General features: G+C 37.7%; 1 protein-coding gene across 3 annotated transcripts in view; it reads left to right on the forward strand.

The window, feature by feature from the left end:
• Positions 1 to 9,653: 9,653 nt before the first annotated feature.
• Positions 9,654 to 15,903, forward strand: part of LOC103697124 (uncharacterized) — a 33,363-nt gene continuing 27,113 nt past the window's right edge. Inside the window, exons 1-2 of one of the 3 annotated variants that reach the window (XM_008778919.5) lie at positions 9,654 to 9,833; positions 13,991 to 15,727. In XM_008778919.5, the coding sequence (XP_008777141.3) occupies positions 14,036 to 15,727 (1,692 nt within the window). In that variant the 5' untranslated portion in view covers positions 9,654 to 9,833; positions 13,991 to 14,035. Of the gene's footprint in view, positions 9,834 to 13,969; positions 15,728 to 15,903 lie in introns of all 3 variants that reach the window. The other 2 variants (XM_008778921.6, XM_088704230.2) reach the window with 2 other exon arrangements.

Consider the following 15,903-nt stretch of genomic DNA (forward strand, 5'->3'; position numbering starts at 1 on the left):
AGGTCCCATCTTTCATTTGGGTGCTGAAGATGGCACAACTAGTTTTGTGCCTCTCAACGTCGTCAGGAATGCCGAATGATTCATTCAACACTTGAATGATATCTTCCGGCTGCGTATTCTCAAAACGCCTACTAAACTCATCACTCATTGCTGTCAATATGATGCATCGAACAGTGATCCGATCACTGAGCCACTTCTGATAAGTGTCTCTGGCCGATCTTGATGCATTAGCAGCAGGCTGCTCAGGTGCTTGATCCGTTATCACATAAAGGATCCTCTCATGCTCTAGCACTATTTTCAGTTTTCTATGCCAATTATTGAAATTTGGACCAGTCAATTTGTCATTGTCCAACAATGAGCGAAGTGATAAATTAGTGGCCATTTCTGCATAAAAAAAATTTGGCTATTAGTATATGAATTGACTAAACTCAATAGACTTAGACTTTAGTCTAAAGGTATTCCCACTATTTTATACAAATTGGTAGCCTCTACCTCTAATTCGAAAAATTACTCCTAATTCTTTAGTGGGCACTAGAACCCAATAGATCATATATAGGCCCGAGTGTGGCTCGGCCAACCCATATGCATCTATTGGTAGGTTCTTAACCAATTGCTTCACCAAGCAACTTCTAGTGATGATTTTGCCTTAGGTTTTCCGGCAGACATGTGGCGCCTCCACCGAATACCCTAGTCAGGTCCAACCATTAAATGATAGGGTTAAGTCTAATCAACTAATAGACGACCAAATCCGAGTGTGGCTCGGCTCATCTGACCGTCTATTGAAGGTACACTTAACTCATCATATATTGAATGACAATTCCAATGCTTGATAAGTACCAGGCGTGTGGCGCCTCCAATAATTATCAAAATATTGGACCCATTATCACCCAACTTAATGGGAGGCTATGACCTAGTTATCTCCATAACCATTTCATTTTAAGGACCTAATAATTTTAGAAGATTTCATAATTAGGATAGATGAGAAGATCCGGTTAGTCTAATTTCTCTCACTGACTTCACCAAATCAGATTAGACTCAAACCGATTAAGGAGACACCTAAATCAGTCATACTGATTTTTCTTAAGGCATGATTTAACTCGAATCATTAAGTGATCCAATCAAAATGTGATTGACCATATCGGCCAAGTAAGTGAGATCGGTGGAAGGGATATGCCATTAATTCGACAAAGACGAATCAGTGCGAGTAGCTCCCAATTAAAAACCATCGGTCAAAACTGCCAAACTTACCTTAGATACCGACTGGTTAATCAATTTCGATTTGATTACTCAAATGACTCGGGCTACACCTCTGAGCCTAAATCAAGTTCCATCTTGGTCTAATCAAAGACATGGAATTGATCAATCTACAACTATTGTATTTAACCTAGAGTTTTCTTGACCTAATCTAGTTACTACTTAATTAGATTTGATCAATTAACTCTAATTAGACCATGTTTGATTCTAACCTTAGGTCTAACCCAATCCTAAGAACTTGATTCAAGCTAACCCATATGCCCAAAGAATTATGCAATGTCAATTAATTGAGTTACAATTTTATTTCATAACACTTAATTCTCAACTAAGTTTAGACTTATGAAAGTTTTGATCATTGCATATTTTTTTAATTACATATTAATTACAATCTTTCATTTATTAAAACATATTTTTAGATCTGAGTTTTTGTAATTAATCACATGTAATCAGATTTAATTCATGTTTAAGTCATTATGTTTTATGTTCATGCATCACATATACATAACAACATGAATTAATACAAACAACATAGATCTTATGTATTTATTTTTTTACTTTTATTTTCAGATCTGATTTGTTTATTAAAATCAGATATCATATGAATCATAAACTTTATTTTGATCTAATCTAATTAATATTATGATTTCAGATTTATTCATGTTACTAATCCTAACACAAATATGCATCATATGCATCCAAAATTTCAGATCTACTTAATCATGCATAATCAGCAATTAAATCAATCATAAAAAGCAATTTAGATCTAATCTAAATATGTTAATGATTTTAGATTTAATTGCAAGAATTAAAATATAAAAGTTTAAACATAAACCTGGCTCTGATACCACTGAAAGTTATTCCTAGGTTCTTCGGTGTTTAGCATGCTGAATTTTTTTTTTTTTGAAAACCATGGCTGAACCTGATTGGGTTGCCTATGTACCCCTTCACAAGGGGAATCAAGCCACACGTAGTTCTTTTAAAGTTTCAAAAATACAGCAGAAAAATGAATCAAACAATTTAATTCATGCATGCTTACAAGATCAAATCTAGAAATCAGCACATTAAGAACACATAGCATTATGCCGGAATCATTTAAATAATTATGCTAAAACTTTTATGCATGATTAACTATCAGATCTGAAACTTAAGAACTCTATTCCAATTAATTTTCGAATATCCATCGAATAGATTCTGGAGATATCTCCGTGAGGAGCCCCAAAAGAGGGTAAAACCTCGGAGAATCCGACCTAAACCTTGACACCATAATAAATGATTAATGCTAGATTAATACCTTTTATGATGGATGAAAGTTGTGAATCTGATTCTTGACTTCGCAGCCACGCACACGAATGGCCTCTACGAGAAGTACGTGCGAAGTCCTGAAGGATCTTCTTCCGCAACAGTGCTAGCAGCTGCAGAATACTTGAAAGCTGAAATCTGCCCGTCGGGATTCAATCAACTCTTGTAAATCGTCTTGAAGCAGATAGAGATGAGGTTTGTAAGGGAAGTAGAGGACTCAGATCTGATCTTGAATCTTCTAGATATTCACCCTGAAAACCCTATCTAAAATGGAGAAGAAGAGGAGGAGGAGGCGGGTGAGGAAGAAGGCTGCAATGGATGTGTTTTCGGTGCCCATGTTTGACCCCTTTTAATGGCCTCCGAATTTTCATTCAAAATTCGAAATTTATTTTCAGAAAACCTCCTTTAGTTGGCACATGCAAAGAAATAGGAACAACCCAAATCAGATCTCAACCAAATCTGATTTAAATTCAAATTTTAAACACATGTGCAAGAGGGGAGGAATTTGAAATCCATGCAGCAGAATTTTCCGACCTCTTGTCGCATATATTTCATTTGAATTTCGAATTTAAATGATTCAGAGGTTCACAAGCCAGCTAGGAAAGTTATTTGATATATGAAATCATTTAATATATTGCTTAATGTTTGAATTCAAATTCAAACAACAAACAATGTCGCCATGTGTCAAGCAATGGGTCCATGCGCCATGCAATAATTTTGGTTTATTTAAAATTCATGAAATCCAATTCCATGTCACCACTAATTGCCACATCATCTGAGCCTAATCCTCTTGGGTTGCACCTAATCTAATTTGGTCAAACCCGGATTAAAACAAAGCAATTTGGTTGAACCCAATCTAATCAGGTCAGACCTTGATTGAGCTCAAATTGAATCCAATTCAATTTTTGGCTCATCCAAATTCAATCAAATTGAATTAATTACTTTGTGTTGGACCTAATCCAATTAGGTCAATCCCCAATTAAGAACAAATTAATTTAAAATTAATTTGATCAGCTTAAGTTCTTTTTGGTTCTGACCTAATCCAATCAGGTCAAAACCCTGATTGAGCCCAAACTTGAATCCAATTCAATTTGGCTCATCCTTAGTACAATTACTCAATCAAATTGAGTTTATTAGTAATTTAATTACTAATTAATCCTTCAATAATTACTTTAATTATTTTATAAGATAATTTGCCAATCAAATTGACCAAATTACCCCCGAATGATTCTTAATCATTCATCAGCTTTCTTGATCAATCAGGAATCTTCTATGCGTGTGACCTCATAGGTTCGAACCTAAGCCGGTAGTATAGGAACAATTTCCTACACTAATCGATGTGACCATCTAGCAATGGTACCCGACGTCCGGATAGGCCGAATATATGTGAAGCAAATATTCTGGAACCCTGAACTATGGTTACTGTATAATTCAATCCCTTTGACTCCTAATGCCAGGATGACTTAGAGCTCACTGTCAACCCTATAATTAGTACATCCATTATGTGATTAACTTTAGATATCCCGTGACTCCTCACTGGGATTACCCTGGCCAAGGTTTTGCTAAATTAATCACAAGACATTATCTTCTATTTTCAGGAGGGGTCAATTTCATCTTGACTCACAACTGACTACGCAAGTACTTGACTGCACCCAGTGACCTTCTGTCACTGAATTAGAAATTCAGGTAGTCCGGTACCAAAGTACAGTGAGTTGCTTGCTAGTCACAGGTTGCGGTCTCAGGTCAAAGGGCCAAACTTATACCCATATCTACTCGGAACATCTCTCGATAGTAGAGCGTTCCAGAATTGGTCACGTTCAGTAAAATATACTCCGACACTTCATCTGTGTGGCATACCAGTGTCTCCACACTCCTTGGTTAAGAGGACAACCAACGTATATGTCATACAACGACCTAATTTCGATAATGTTGTCGTCCTAGTAACAACATATCATTTGGTCGCGAACAAGTTTAAGGACTCAAAGATAAATCCTCCTTTATCATAACATAAGTCCTAAGAACTTCATCATATAAGAGTTCATTTGAAGATAAAATGATGAATAATGCCAAATAACACTTTATTAATTTGTCAATTCATTTACAAAATTCAATCCTCAATATGCTGACGATTGACATTTAGGATACAAATCCCAACAACTGGTCCTTTGACCTGCGGTGCTTCGGCCATTCATAGTGAGGTTATTGTAGTTTGACTGCACATATACATGGTCTCTAGTCATATGGGTCCTTGTTATGTAGATTGGCTGCAGTAGGTTCACTATAGGAGTAGGGTATGCACTTACATGGAATCTATCGACCTTGATAGAAGAGGAGTGATCCTATGTGATTTATTAGACTGAGTTCTAAGATCTTGGCTAGGACAGTAATATAAAGCGGAGAAAGAGTTTTTCACTATCGAACTCAAGTCAAATAAATCTAGACATATGACAGACGACGGGGTTTGACGAGTTATCCATGACCTTCAGTCTGTAGGGATCCATGATAGAAGGACTGTATCATACGATAACTGCACATAGAAATTCATCATTCTATTCTGCTGGGTGGCCACTACATACTGCTAGGTATCACTGGTGGATGGTGAGACTCACAGGGATCATCTTGATGGTCGATAATCCCTGGTGAGTTGAGTTGGAATTGTTTCAACCCATTGAAAGGAGTTTTCAATGATATTGTGATAGAGATTGCAATATATCTTACTACCAGTCAGAATAGAACCTATGGGGTCACACACATTAGAGGTATTGACCGATCCGATGGTTGAATATGATTAGGAATCACAAATAATCAATTAGATTGATAAATGGTTAACCCGCTAAGAGTTAGTGGTTAGAAGAAGGAATAATTGCAATCGGATTGCAATTTAATTTAATTAATTGAATTTAATTAATTGGACTTGATTATGAATCCTACTTGGAGTGGGATTCATAAAGTCCTAATTGGATTAGGATTTTAAATTAAATTAGAATCCTATTTGGAATAGGATTTCTAAAGTCCTAATTGTCTTAGGGCTGAAATTTAAACAAGTCCTGATTAGATTAGGATTTTCTCAAGTTCTAATTAATTTTAATTTTAATCTAATTAATTAAATGACTCCTAATTGGATTAGGATTGATTAAATTCTAATTGGATTAGGATTTGGAGGAATTAAATTGGGTTCATTTAATCCTTTTTAGAAAAGGATTGGGTCCCTAACTATGTGGCTAAACCCACCCCACTTAATATGATTAAGTGGGGTGTGAGAATAGAAGGGAGAAGAGGGAGGGGCCCACGCCCCTCCCTTGCTTGCGTGAGATGAAAAGGAGGGGCTATGCCCCTCCTCTCTTGGAAAATAATATGATAATGATGAGCTCCTAAAAAGTAGGAGCTCATCCTTATCTATTATGGCATTAAAAGGAGAGAGGTTTTGGCCCCTCCATTTCATGCCATTTTTCTGGGAGTTCACCGCAGCAAGTCCCTTCTTCCTTCCTCCTTTCAGCCACAAGGGAAAAGAAAAAGAAAGGGAGGCGTGGTGGCCCTTCTTCCTCATATTCTTGGTTCCAACAAAAAGAAAAAGGAAAAGGCTGCAAGTGTGTTGTTCTTGCTCCTTTTGATCCATCCTTCTTCCTCCTCCTCCCTAAGCATTCAAGAGTTGATTGAAAGGGAGGACTTCAGTCATCAAAAGCCATCTCTACAAAGGAGCTAGCACCCCGGGGAGATACGAAGGCTTCGATCGGTTCAATATTTCGTGTGGATACCCGTAGAGGCCGGACGCGTTTGCGGCTTCCATTGAACCTTCACCAAATACCACGTGAATCAGATTTGCGAAGACCATCTACCCGCACAAGGTGAAGATCTGATCTTCTTAATGATTTTAAAATGGTTTAAAATAATTTAATTCTAATTTATCTACAAACGAAAGGTTTTAAAATACGTTAATGCGATGAACGGATCCCGCATATGTTTTTCCGCTGCAATCTGAAAATTATTTCGAAATTTTCATGACATATGAGGGATGCTAACAGAGGCTCCATATTCCCAGCTTCCTCCCACATAATCAACATTCTTCCAACGTCACAGCAGGACCCGTGTCCAAGCCTCCCGGATCGCACGTCCGGGTATCTCATGGCCAGCCGGGATGCGCATCCCGGATGACCGCCTCCTCCCAGATTCCAGTTCCCTCTGCATTTCAGCCGTTCGTGATTCACTTCCTAGATTCCAGCCTTCCGCATCCGCTTCCCTCTTCGTTTCAGCATTCCCAGCGATTTTCCAGCTTCCGAATCCCAGCAATTGCATTCCAACCTTCTGCATCAGCATCCAGCCATCCGCGTCCAGCAATCGCGTTTCCATCCTTCCATCCTAGCGTCCGGGATACTCGGCAGCTAGCACGAAAGGAGCATCTAGTGCGTCTGTTCACACTCCTCTCCATGTTATCCCATGTGATCAAGGGATCCATCAGGGGATATAGAATAGCTCTCCCTCGGCTGAAAAGGGATCTCTGATTCAAAAAAAAAAAGAAATAGAGGATGCTCTATTTTCCAAAAGGAAAAGAAAAAGAAGAAGAAGAGAGGCTAATGTTTTTAATGGGAGGCTGATTTCTTAGGTGAAGGGTGATGGAGGAACCTTTGATATATTGCTTTCTTTGAAGTAAACTCTGAACCTTTGCTCTTATTGATTTATGTTTTCGATGTGTTATGGATTCTTGCATAATTATTTTGTAGATAATTCTTTAATGGTTTGTGTCTATTGATATATAGATTGCTTTCGTATTTGATTTGTCATAGACATAATAGGCATGATGAATACTTAGAAGTCGTCTTCATGTGTTCATGAAATTTATACCATGATTAGATCTATCCTACTATTAATCTTTAATCAAGAACTATAGAGTTTATTTCTTGGATGCGATATCATCAAGGGGGATTCCGGATCCCCAACCATCTCTATTTCATTGAACTTTGTTTAATTACTTATTATTCTCTGCTTTCAATTCATAAAAACCATCTGAAATTATATCTGAAATTACGCTAATAATACATAAACCGCTCCCTAAGGAATCGACCTCGGACTTCTAAGTTATACTACTTGTGCGATTTTTCTGCACTTAGGAGAGCAGTTTTGCGAACGCACCATATGCCAACTATTATACCCATTAGCAGGGCCATATGCCAACTATTATACTCGTTGGCGAGGGCTGCATATAGCTATCTGAGAGTCTGAATCTTATTTCTTAAATCATATTTTCATATGTTATTTTTTTTCAAAATATATTTTTCGTTAAGTACATGAATAAGACAGTAAATAGCTTTATTGAATTCATAATCCCTAAATATTCTTTAACAATAAAACTGACATTAAATCATTTATGGTAAATTAGCTATTTTCATAAAAGTTTATAATTTATAATTAGGCCATATGTATCATTTTCCTAGCAAAATGCAATTTTTCATAATTTAGAAATCATTCACATAAGAGGATCCATGAAATAATGCTATTTGACATAAAAACATAAATCATTTCACAATCATATGCTTGATCCTAAATTCTCACAAAAATGCATAGCCAATTTTATCAATATAAGTTTTATTTTCATTCTTCATATAAATTAAAATTGTATAGTAACTCAAAAATTAGTAAGTTCATGTCAAGGCCACTTACCTCTATTTGCTTAAAAATCGCAAAGTTCAATTGCGCAAATCAGCTAAACCTTTTAAAAGTCATTTAAGAATATAAATTAATTCATGTTCAAGTATGTAAAATCTAAATACAAAATAAGGAAGTCTAGGGGACTGAAATGGGCTTGGTCATGAATCATGTCCAAATCGGGGGAAACAGTTAAGAAAGACCAGCTAACATTGGTCTAGAATCCTATATCAAGGTCCATCCAATGGGTACATAGAGAAGGAGACAAGCAAGAGATGGGATCTATTATTTTATTTATTATATTATATTTTATTTGTGTCTCTTCTCTCTTGTTTTTGGCTTTTTTTTCTTCTTTCTTCTCTCTCTCTCTCCTATATTCTTCTCCATATGCTGGTTAATGATTAAGGTGTTTTATGTGACCTTTCGAAAATAATTTTCTACTGTTATCCTTAGTTCCTTTCACACGTAAAAATATAGCAAAATTTGAAACCTAAGTTTAACTTTATCCATCTTCTTCTTTTGAACTTGCTTTTGTCATAGTTATACTTTCATTCTTGTAGTTTCTATCCAACTATTTTTAGTTTTAAAATCACTGCTTTCATCTGCTTCGCAAAGCATGAATGTTACAATCTCTCTCACCACGGGCTACTATAACATCTTTTGTATTTGTACTTTTATCCTTCCAATTTGGGAAGCACATTCTCCTTTGCAGAGTACCCTTCATTATTTCTTTCAGTTTTTGGCTTCCAATTTCAATGCCTTGAGATCAGACAATGAATGCATAATGGACAATAGCAAACCCATTGTTTATTCAAGTGCCCTCTATCCCACTTGTTGATGGTGACTTATCATGCTTGGTTTCTCAAATACACTCCTTGCTTCTGATTAATAATTAATATTTTTGATTAATGCATTTTAATTAAGGTAGGTTAGTAATCCCTCAAAAAAAAAAAACTTCAAAGTAGACATTTAAACTAAAAGAGGAAATGAAAGTTTAACCTTAATAGTAAGAATCTTGTCTAACACTTCGGGATATCTTCTTCCTTCCTGAGCCTTCTCTTGTTCTTCTTCTCCTCTCATATTAAAGATTCAAACATGAATTGTGGTGAATAATCACCACACTTTTATTATAAGAAAAAAATAATCTTAACCTGCTTCTTTTAGGCAACAAAAGTGACAAACTTATTAAGTTAAACAAGAAATAGGTTTTAGCAAAAAAAAAAAAACAAGAAATAGAAGGATATCATTAAGGTCTTGATGTCAGCCAAGAGCTCGGTTTGTGATCGCACTGGGCATCCTTCCCAGCCAAACCCAACCCACTTAGGCGCCTACCTGGGCGATTCTGCGTTGTCTGGGCCTCCCAATTTCGTAAGGCGCTCGCCCAGCCCAGCCCAGCCCAGCCCACTCAGAATAGTATCCGACCCATAACATTTTAGCCCGCCAGGCTTGACTCAACCCCCGTTTACCGGCGAAATGATAAGGAACGGAAAATGGTTTTAGCAAGAAGGAACGGAAAATGGCCGAAAGGCTTCTTTCTTTCTCTCTCTGCTTCTAGGGCAAGAAAGGAGCTCCGTTTCTCGGCAGCGACTAGAGACCAACAAGGGCCGGCGTAGATCGGCGGTGATCAGGAAGGCCGCAAGGTAGCTCCTTGTCTCTCTCCCTGTCGATCTTTCGATCGTTGCTTCTTTCTCTTTCTTTTTTCCCTGAGAGAAGGGATTTTTTCTTCTGTAAATCTATTTAGGGGCTGGCCAGATACCTCTGGGGTAAGAGGGTTCTAATCCTTTGGTCGCCGTCTCAAGAAAAAATAGAAAAACGATAACCGATGATATTGTTCCTCATCTTTTGTGTCCTGCCTTTTTTTTTTGTTTTTTAATTTCCATTTTTTCCATTTTAATTTTGGAGTTACAATTGATGTTGTGGAGAGGATATTTCTTTGGTATATTTTCACGCTTCTAGGTATTGATCATCATTTCTGGTCTATTTTGATGATGAATTAATTTATATCAGGACTTCTATTCTATGTTTTAGCTTGAGTAGGATTGGGAATTTAAAATTATGTGTTTGAATCCAGTGAATGTATTTGGAAATTTTAAATTTTACAATGGCTTCTTTTTTTTGTCATGTTTCTTTGTTATCTGTTTTAAGAAAATGAGAAGTTAAATTGTTTCATTTCTCCTTCTGTTTGGTATCTTGTATTATTCTCTGTTTTCATGTATTTTATGTTGTAGCAACATACTAGTGTTATTACCATGACGATGGGACTAAGTAGTGACATAACAGTGATGCCACTATTTTCATATTAGTACGTAGTGGCATACTAGTGCTACTACCATTATTAAAATAGTAACTTGAATATGATTTCTATATGTTTCTAATTTCTTCTACATTATTTTTTGTTTTACCATTGCTAGCATATCTTTGGATCATGTGATAGTGATAATTTATTGAGAACAATGTGAGTTTTAATCAATAATCGAAATATATGCATATATACATTGTTTTTGTTTAATTTTATGCTAATTTTGTTGCCTAGATGTCACCTAATTGCCTGGACCATCATCTAGGTTATAGGAGACTTCATCATTAGGGGCTACTCGACAATTATGCCACTGATAGAGTATAAAAATATAAGCTGATATTTTTAAACACCTTGTTTCTTTCTAAATATGTTTTTGATTAAATAAATTTCAAAGTCAATGCCTAACAATAATTTCTAATCCTGGATATGCCATAGTGGCTGAAATTTTGATAGCTCTGTCCTAAAATATTGGTTGAGGTCTTGGAAAAAATCTTGCATCTTTCCTTATTTTCAAGATGATAAATATCTCATCTTTATAAAAAACTTGCTCCAAATTGAAGATGAGTAGATCGGTCGACTTTGTCTCTTCTTTTAAGCCTGTTACAAGCCTCTCTTAGTCTTTCCAATATGGAAATCAATTAAAACATATGTTTAAGGTTAAAACTTAGAAGCATCACTTTCTTACCTCAAACCCCTTTTTTCGTAGGGACTTTAGAGCTTTAGTTTCCTTGGAAATGCACTTAGGATAGCATCTTGAGAAAAGAAAAAAAAAAGAACAGTAAAAAGGTAGTAATGCAGTTTATGGTGGCAAACGTTGATGGGGTTATATATGATTGGTAGGGTTTAGGGATTGGGTCATGTTGAACGAATTTGTCATTGCACGTGGATTGCAGTGGTTTGTGCCAAATTGTATTGACATATAGATTCGATGCTAACCAATTGTAATTAGTGTACTTAATGAGGGTAAAACCCTCCCTATGCAAACGTACAACATCTGTATTGAACTGACTATTGATTGGGACTTCAAACAGCATGTATTGGCTTATGTGATGTTGTTCTGAACGATGCTTTAAAGTTTGAGTTATCTAGTTTTTTTTTCTTCATATTATCTGGAAACTTCTACATTCGATAGTGTTGGACATACTCTGCCGCTGTGCGGGCCATACCTTGCGGGGTTCCTGAGCAGCACTCGGGGGGGGGTCACTGAGTCAGCATGTCCTGCCGCCTGCCAACGACGATGGCTTGGTTAGTAGGTGAGTTATACCCGAGGTGGGTTCCTGAACCCATGGCGAGGCCTGGTCAGAGTCCAGGTGGGCGAGGCCTGGTCGGAGTCGACTCGTGGCGCTACCTCTTGGTGAGGTTTAAGAAAATAAAGTTGCGTCTTCACTATCACCGGTTGGTTTTGGTGTAATGGTAGCGCTTGATTCTAACAACTGGTATAAGAGCCAAAGGTCTCAAGTTCGAAACCCAGGCATCGCATTGGGGGGGGGAATGTTGGACATACTCTGCCGCCGTGCGGGCCATACCTTGCGGGGTCTCTGAGCAGCACGGGGGGTCACTGAGTCAGCATGTCCTGTTGCCTGCCAACGGTGATGGCCTGGTTAGTAGGTGGGTTATACCCGAGGTGGGTCCCTGAACCCATGGCAAGGTTTGGTCGGAGTCCAGGTGGGCGAGGACTGGTCGGAGTTGACTCGTGGCACTGCCTCTTGGTACGGTTTAAGGAAATAAAGTTGCGCCTTCACTATCACCGGTCGGTTTTGGTGTAATGGTAGTGCTTGATCCTAACAACTGGTATCAGAGCCACAGGTCTCGAGTTCGAAACCCAGGCTTCGCGTGGGGGAGGGAATGTTGGACATACTCTGCCGCTGTGCAGGCCATACCTTGCGGGGTCTCTGAGCAGCATGGGGGGGTCACTGAGTCAGCATGTACTGCCGCCTGCCACCGGCGATGGTCTGGTTAGTAGGTGGGTTATACCCGAGGTGGGTCCTTGAACCCATGGCAAGGCATGGTCGGAGTCCAGGTGGGCGAGGCCTTATCGGAGTCTACTCGTGGCGCTGCCTCTTGGTGCGGTTTAAGGAAATAAAGTTGTGCTTTCACTATCACCGGTCGGTTTTGATTTAATGATAGCGCTTGATCCTAAAAGATAGCATATCCACTTTGGAAACTTGTAATTGCACCCACTTCTTGGATGCTTCCTTGTTAAAAGGTTTTGAGAGATCTGCTTCCTGTGCTTCCAAACAGATCTACTCCTGTACCCACTTTTGCTTCTGACAACTAAGGTTTTATGACTATCTATTCTTATGAGAATCTCCTATTTATATTATGCAATCTTTTTTGATGAATCATAAAGGTGAAAATTGGAAGGAAAAACTTGCTGAAAATTTTTAAATCTTATAAATCTTTATCAAGACATTATTGTATGTCATGATAACATGATGCTTATCTAGTAAACTAATCACTGGTTTCATTACTACATTACTTCTTGATTGACACACCCCTTGTTTCAACTTACCTGGTCTGGTGGTCCTAAACATTTGCTCATTTATCACCTGGAGATTGAAAGGAAAAAATTGATTAATTTAGTTTTGTTAATTTAGCATAAATTGTATAAATCTTTATCATGACATCTAATTTAGTATTTCTTTCATGTATCTAGTTTGCTGTGTTTTCCCTCTTTATTTCTCAAAAGATAAGTTTGTTTACTCTTTTGATTATTTAAATTTTGGAACACATTTTAACATGCTGATTATGAAAATTGGTTTCATCAATTGCCACCGTTATCATTGTGGAGGTTGTTTATGTTTTTCATCATTAGCCTGCTTTTGGATTGAAGGTTCATGCCCAATATCTACTTCCATCTCCTGTTTGTTACAGTATAGTGAAGACAGGTTCTTCCAATCACTAGTTGTCATCTCCAATTTGGTCCACCAGTTCCCTGCTTCCCTATGTTGGATAGATTAGTTTCAAGAAGTTAGGCCCAGAAATGCCATTTTTTTAATGAAATGAAGGTAGAACAGTTTAAATCTATCTTGCATTTTGAAACTCTTTGTTGAAGTAGCTCATTTCCTATCAACTCAATGAGTTTATATGTACTAATCCTGATGTTCATGAGGGTTGTTATGCATATATTATTGAGAATAGGGTACTCCAGGGATTTGTATGAATGATTTCTATTTCTTTTGGCAGTAATTTTATGGTAGTTCCTCATACACCAGTACCAATTCTACTTCAGTTCTTATGTATCTAATTAATGCTACACACATATTATTTCCTTGCCAATCAACGGGATGAATTATTGGGTTTTTTTATCTTCCTGTTGTTGATAGATGTAATTTTTGATGCTTGAATATTGGCAGTTGAGAAAGAGTGGAAATTGTTTCTGGATGGAAAGTTGCAAATTTTAATTGCAAACTATTTAAATTTGGTTTCCTGATATTTTGTTAACTGTGATGCCGAATCTTTCAATGATCAAAACAGCCTGAAATAATTGCTTTGCAGCATTCCTAAATATATTCTGTGCACTATAGAATGTAATCATTGAGAATGTCAAGGGGTCATTGCCAACCGAGAAATCAGCCTGGAAGGAGAACTCTCGAAAGGTGCAAAAGCAAAAGCACTGTTGCGAATGTAGAGATCATTGATGTTGACAAAGGCAAAAGTGATGTGGTCATCATTGATGTCCCAGAGAGTTCCGATCAGGAGTCTAGATGCTTCAGGGCAAAAACAAGAGATTGTCGTCCTAATGTTATTAGTATTGATGATGAAGAGGGAGGTATTGATGGGGCTCCTAGTAATGCATGTTATGCTACCACAAGCAGAACATTTCGCCCCTTGTCTGGCAACTCTCCATTTTATGAAGAAGTGGATAGTGATGAATGCCTAATGTTTGTTGGAAAGGGAACATTCCCATCTAAGTTGACCGTAAAAGTGAAAATGCACCCTAAATGTGGTTATCCTAGAAATCGTTATGGTCTAGATCCTTCCTCAGATAGCGGTACATCTGAAAGTGATAGTTCTGAATTTTGCATGTCTGAAGGAGACAGTTCGGAAGGTGACAGCTCCGATTGTGAGATTATGGAAGACGCCTCTGGAGAGATCCGTGAACGGTGGGAAAGAGCTGCTTTGAGGAAAAAAATGTTGCAGAGGAGCCAATTTGTTTCTGAGGATCAGGCTAGTGCTTCAGGATCTAGTGCTGATCCTGGATTTCAGTCAGATGAAGCCATTCAAAATATGGTTAATATAGAAAGTATAAATGAGTCCGACAAGGCATATTCAAAGCATTTTGAAGAAGTACCTGGTGAATGTGGTCCAAGCATTTCAAGTAATGGAATGAACAGCTCTTCTAGGATGACCAATGCTGATGAATTTACTGAAGATTCTCTACGGGGTAGTAAGGGGAACAGCTCTATTGCAAATTCAGATCCTTCTACTGGTGTAAGTCATGATGGGCTTGGTTTCCAGAAGGAAGAACTAATTTCGGAGGAATGTTCCCACGGAGCACAGCCGTCTGATGAAACCTGCTTTAGTCATAAAAAAAATTATTTTCAGGACTTTGAAATGGAGAATTCCATACATATCAGGGATGAAGGTTTTAGTTTTCTGGATAAAGATGGACAAGGTCCTGTTGAAACTTGTTACTGTACAGCTGAACTTAGGGGTGAAACCATATTTCAAGGTGCAGAGAGTCCTTGTCCTGGAATTCCACAGGAAGCTTGGGCTGGAAACACTTTATTTTCTGATAGTGTTTGTTTTCAGGACAGGAAGGAGCCTGACTTTGAAGAACAACCTTCATGTCATAACCAATCACCACTTGACTCTGTTGTAAATCATGATATTGCTGCTCGGGAGAAAGAGGACAAGAAGGAACATAGCCCTGAAGAAGAACCTTCGTGTCAGACCCGGTTATCACATGATTCTGTTGTCAATCATGAACTCGCTGCTCAAGTGAAAGAGAACTCACATAGTGAGCAAACCATTCTGTTCGATGATCAACCACAAATTGATATTGGAAATCAGAGCTTCTGTCCTAGTCAGGAAGATATTTCTGAAGAACCAATTTGCAAACCTAATGAAGAAAGTGGAGCAACTGAGAGTTGTCCCTTATATATGGAACCTGATTTATCTCATATTCAGAATGATTTAATTAGGGCACGTGAAAAGCACAAGGAATCTGATGAGTACAAACGTGTTGAAGAAGAAGAATGGGCATCCAGGCAGCGGGAGCTACAGATTCAGGTTTGACATATACCTAAAAAAAGTCATCAGTTTCATGTTCACTTGGTTTTTATGTCTTGTATTTCTAGATATGGTTTATTTTTGTTTGCATCAATTTGGTAGGGTAGCCTGGTTCTTTGTGTTACTTCGAAGACAATTCAAATGTTTTTGCATGTCCATCTATCCATAACTCTTTT

The sequence above is a fragment of the Phoenix dactylifera genome, chromosome 9 (assembly GCF_051530095.1).
Source record: "Phoenix dactylifera cultivar Ajwa chromosome 9, Ajwa_hap1_PhDact_Kaust_v1.1, whole genome shotgun sequence".
NCBI classification, from domain to species: domain Eukaryota; kingdom Viridiplantae; phylum Streptophyta; class Magnoliopsida; order Arecales; family Arecaceae; genus Phoenix; species Phoenix dactylifera.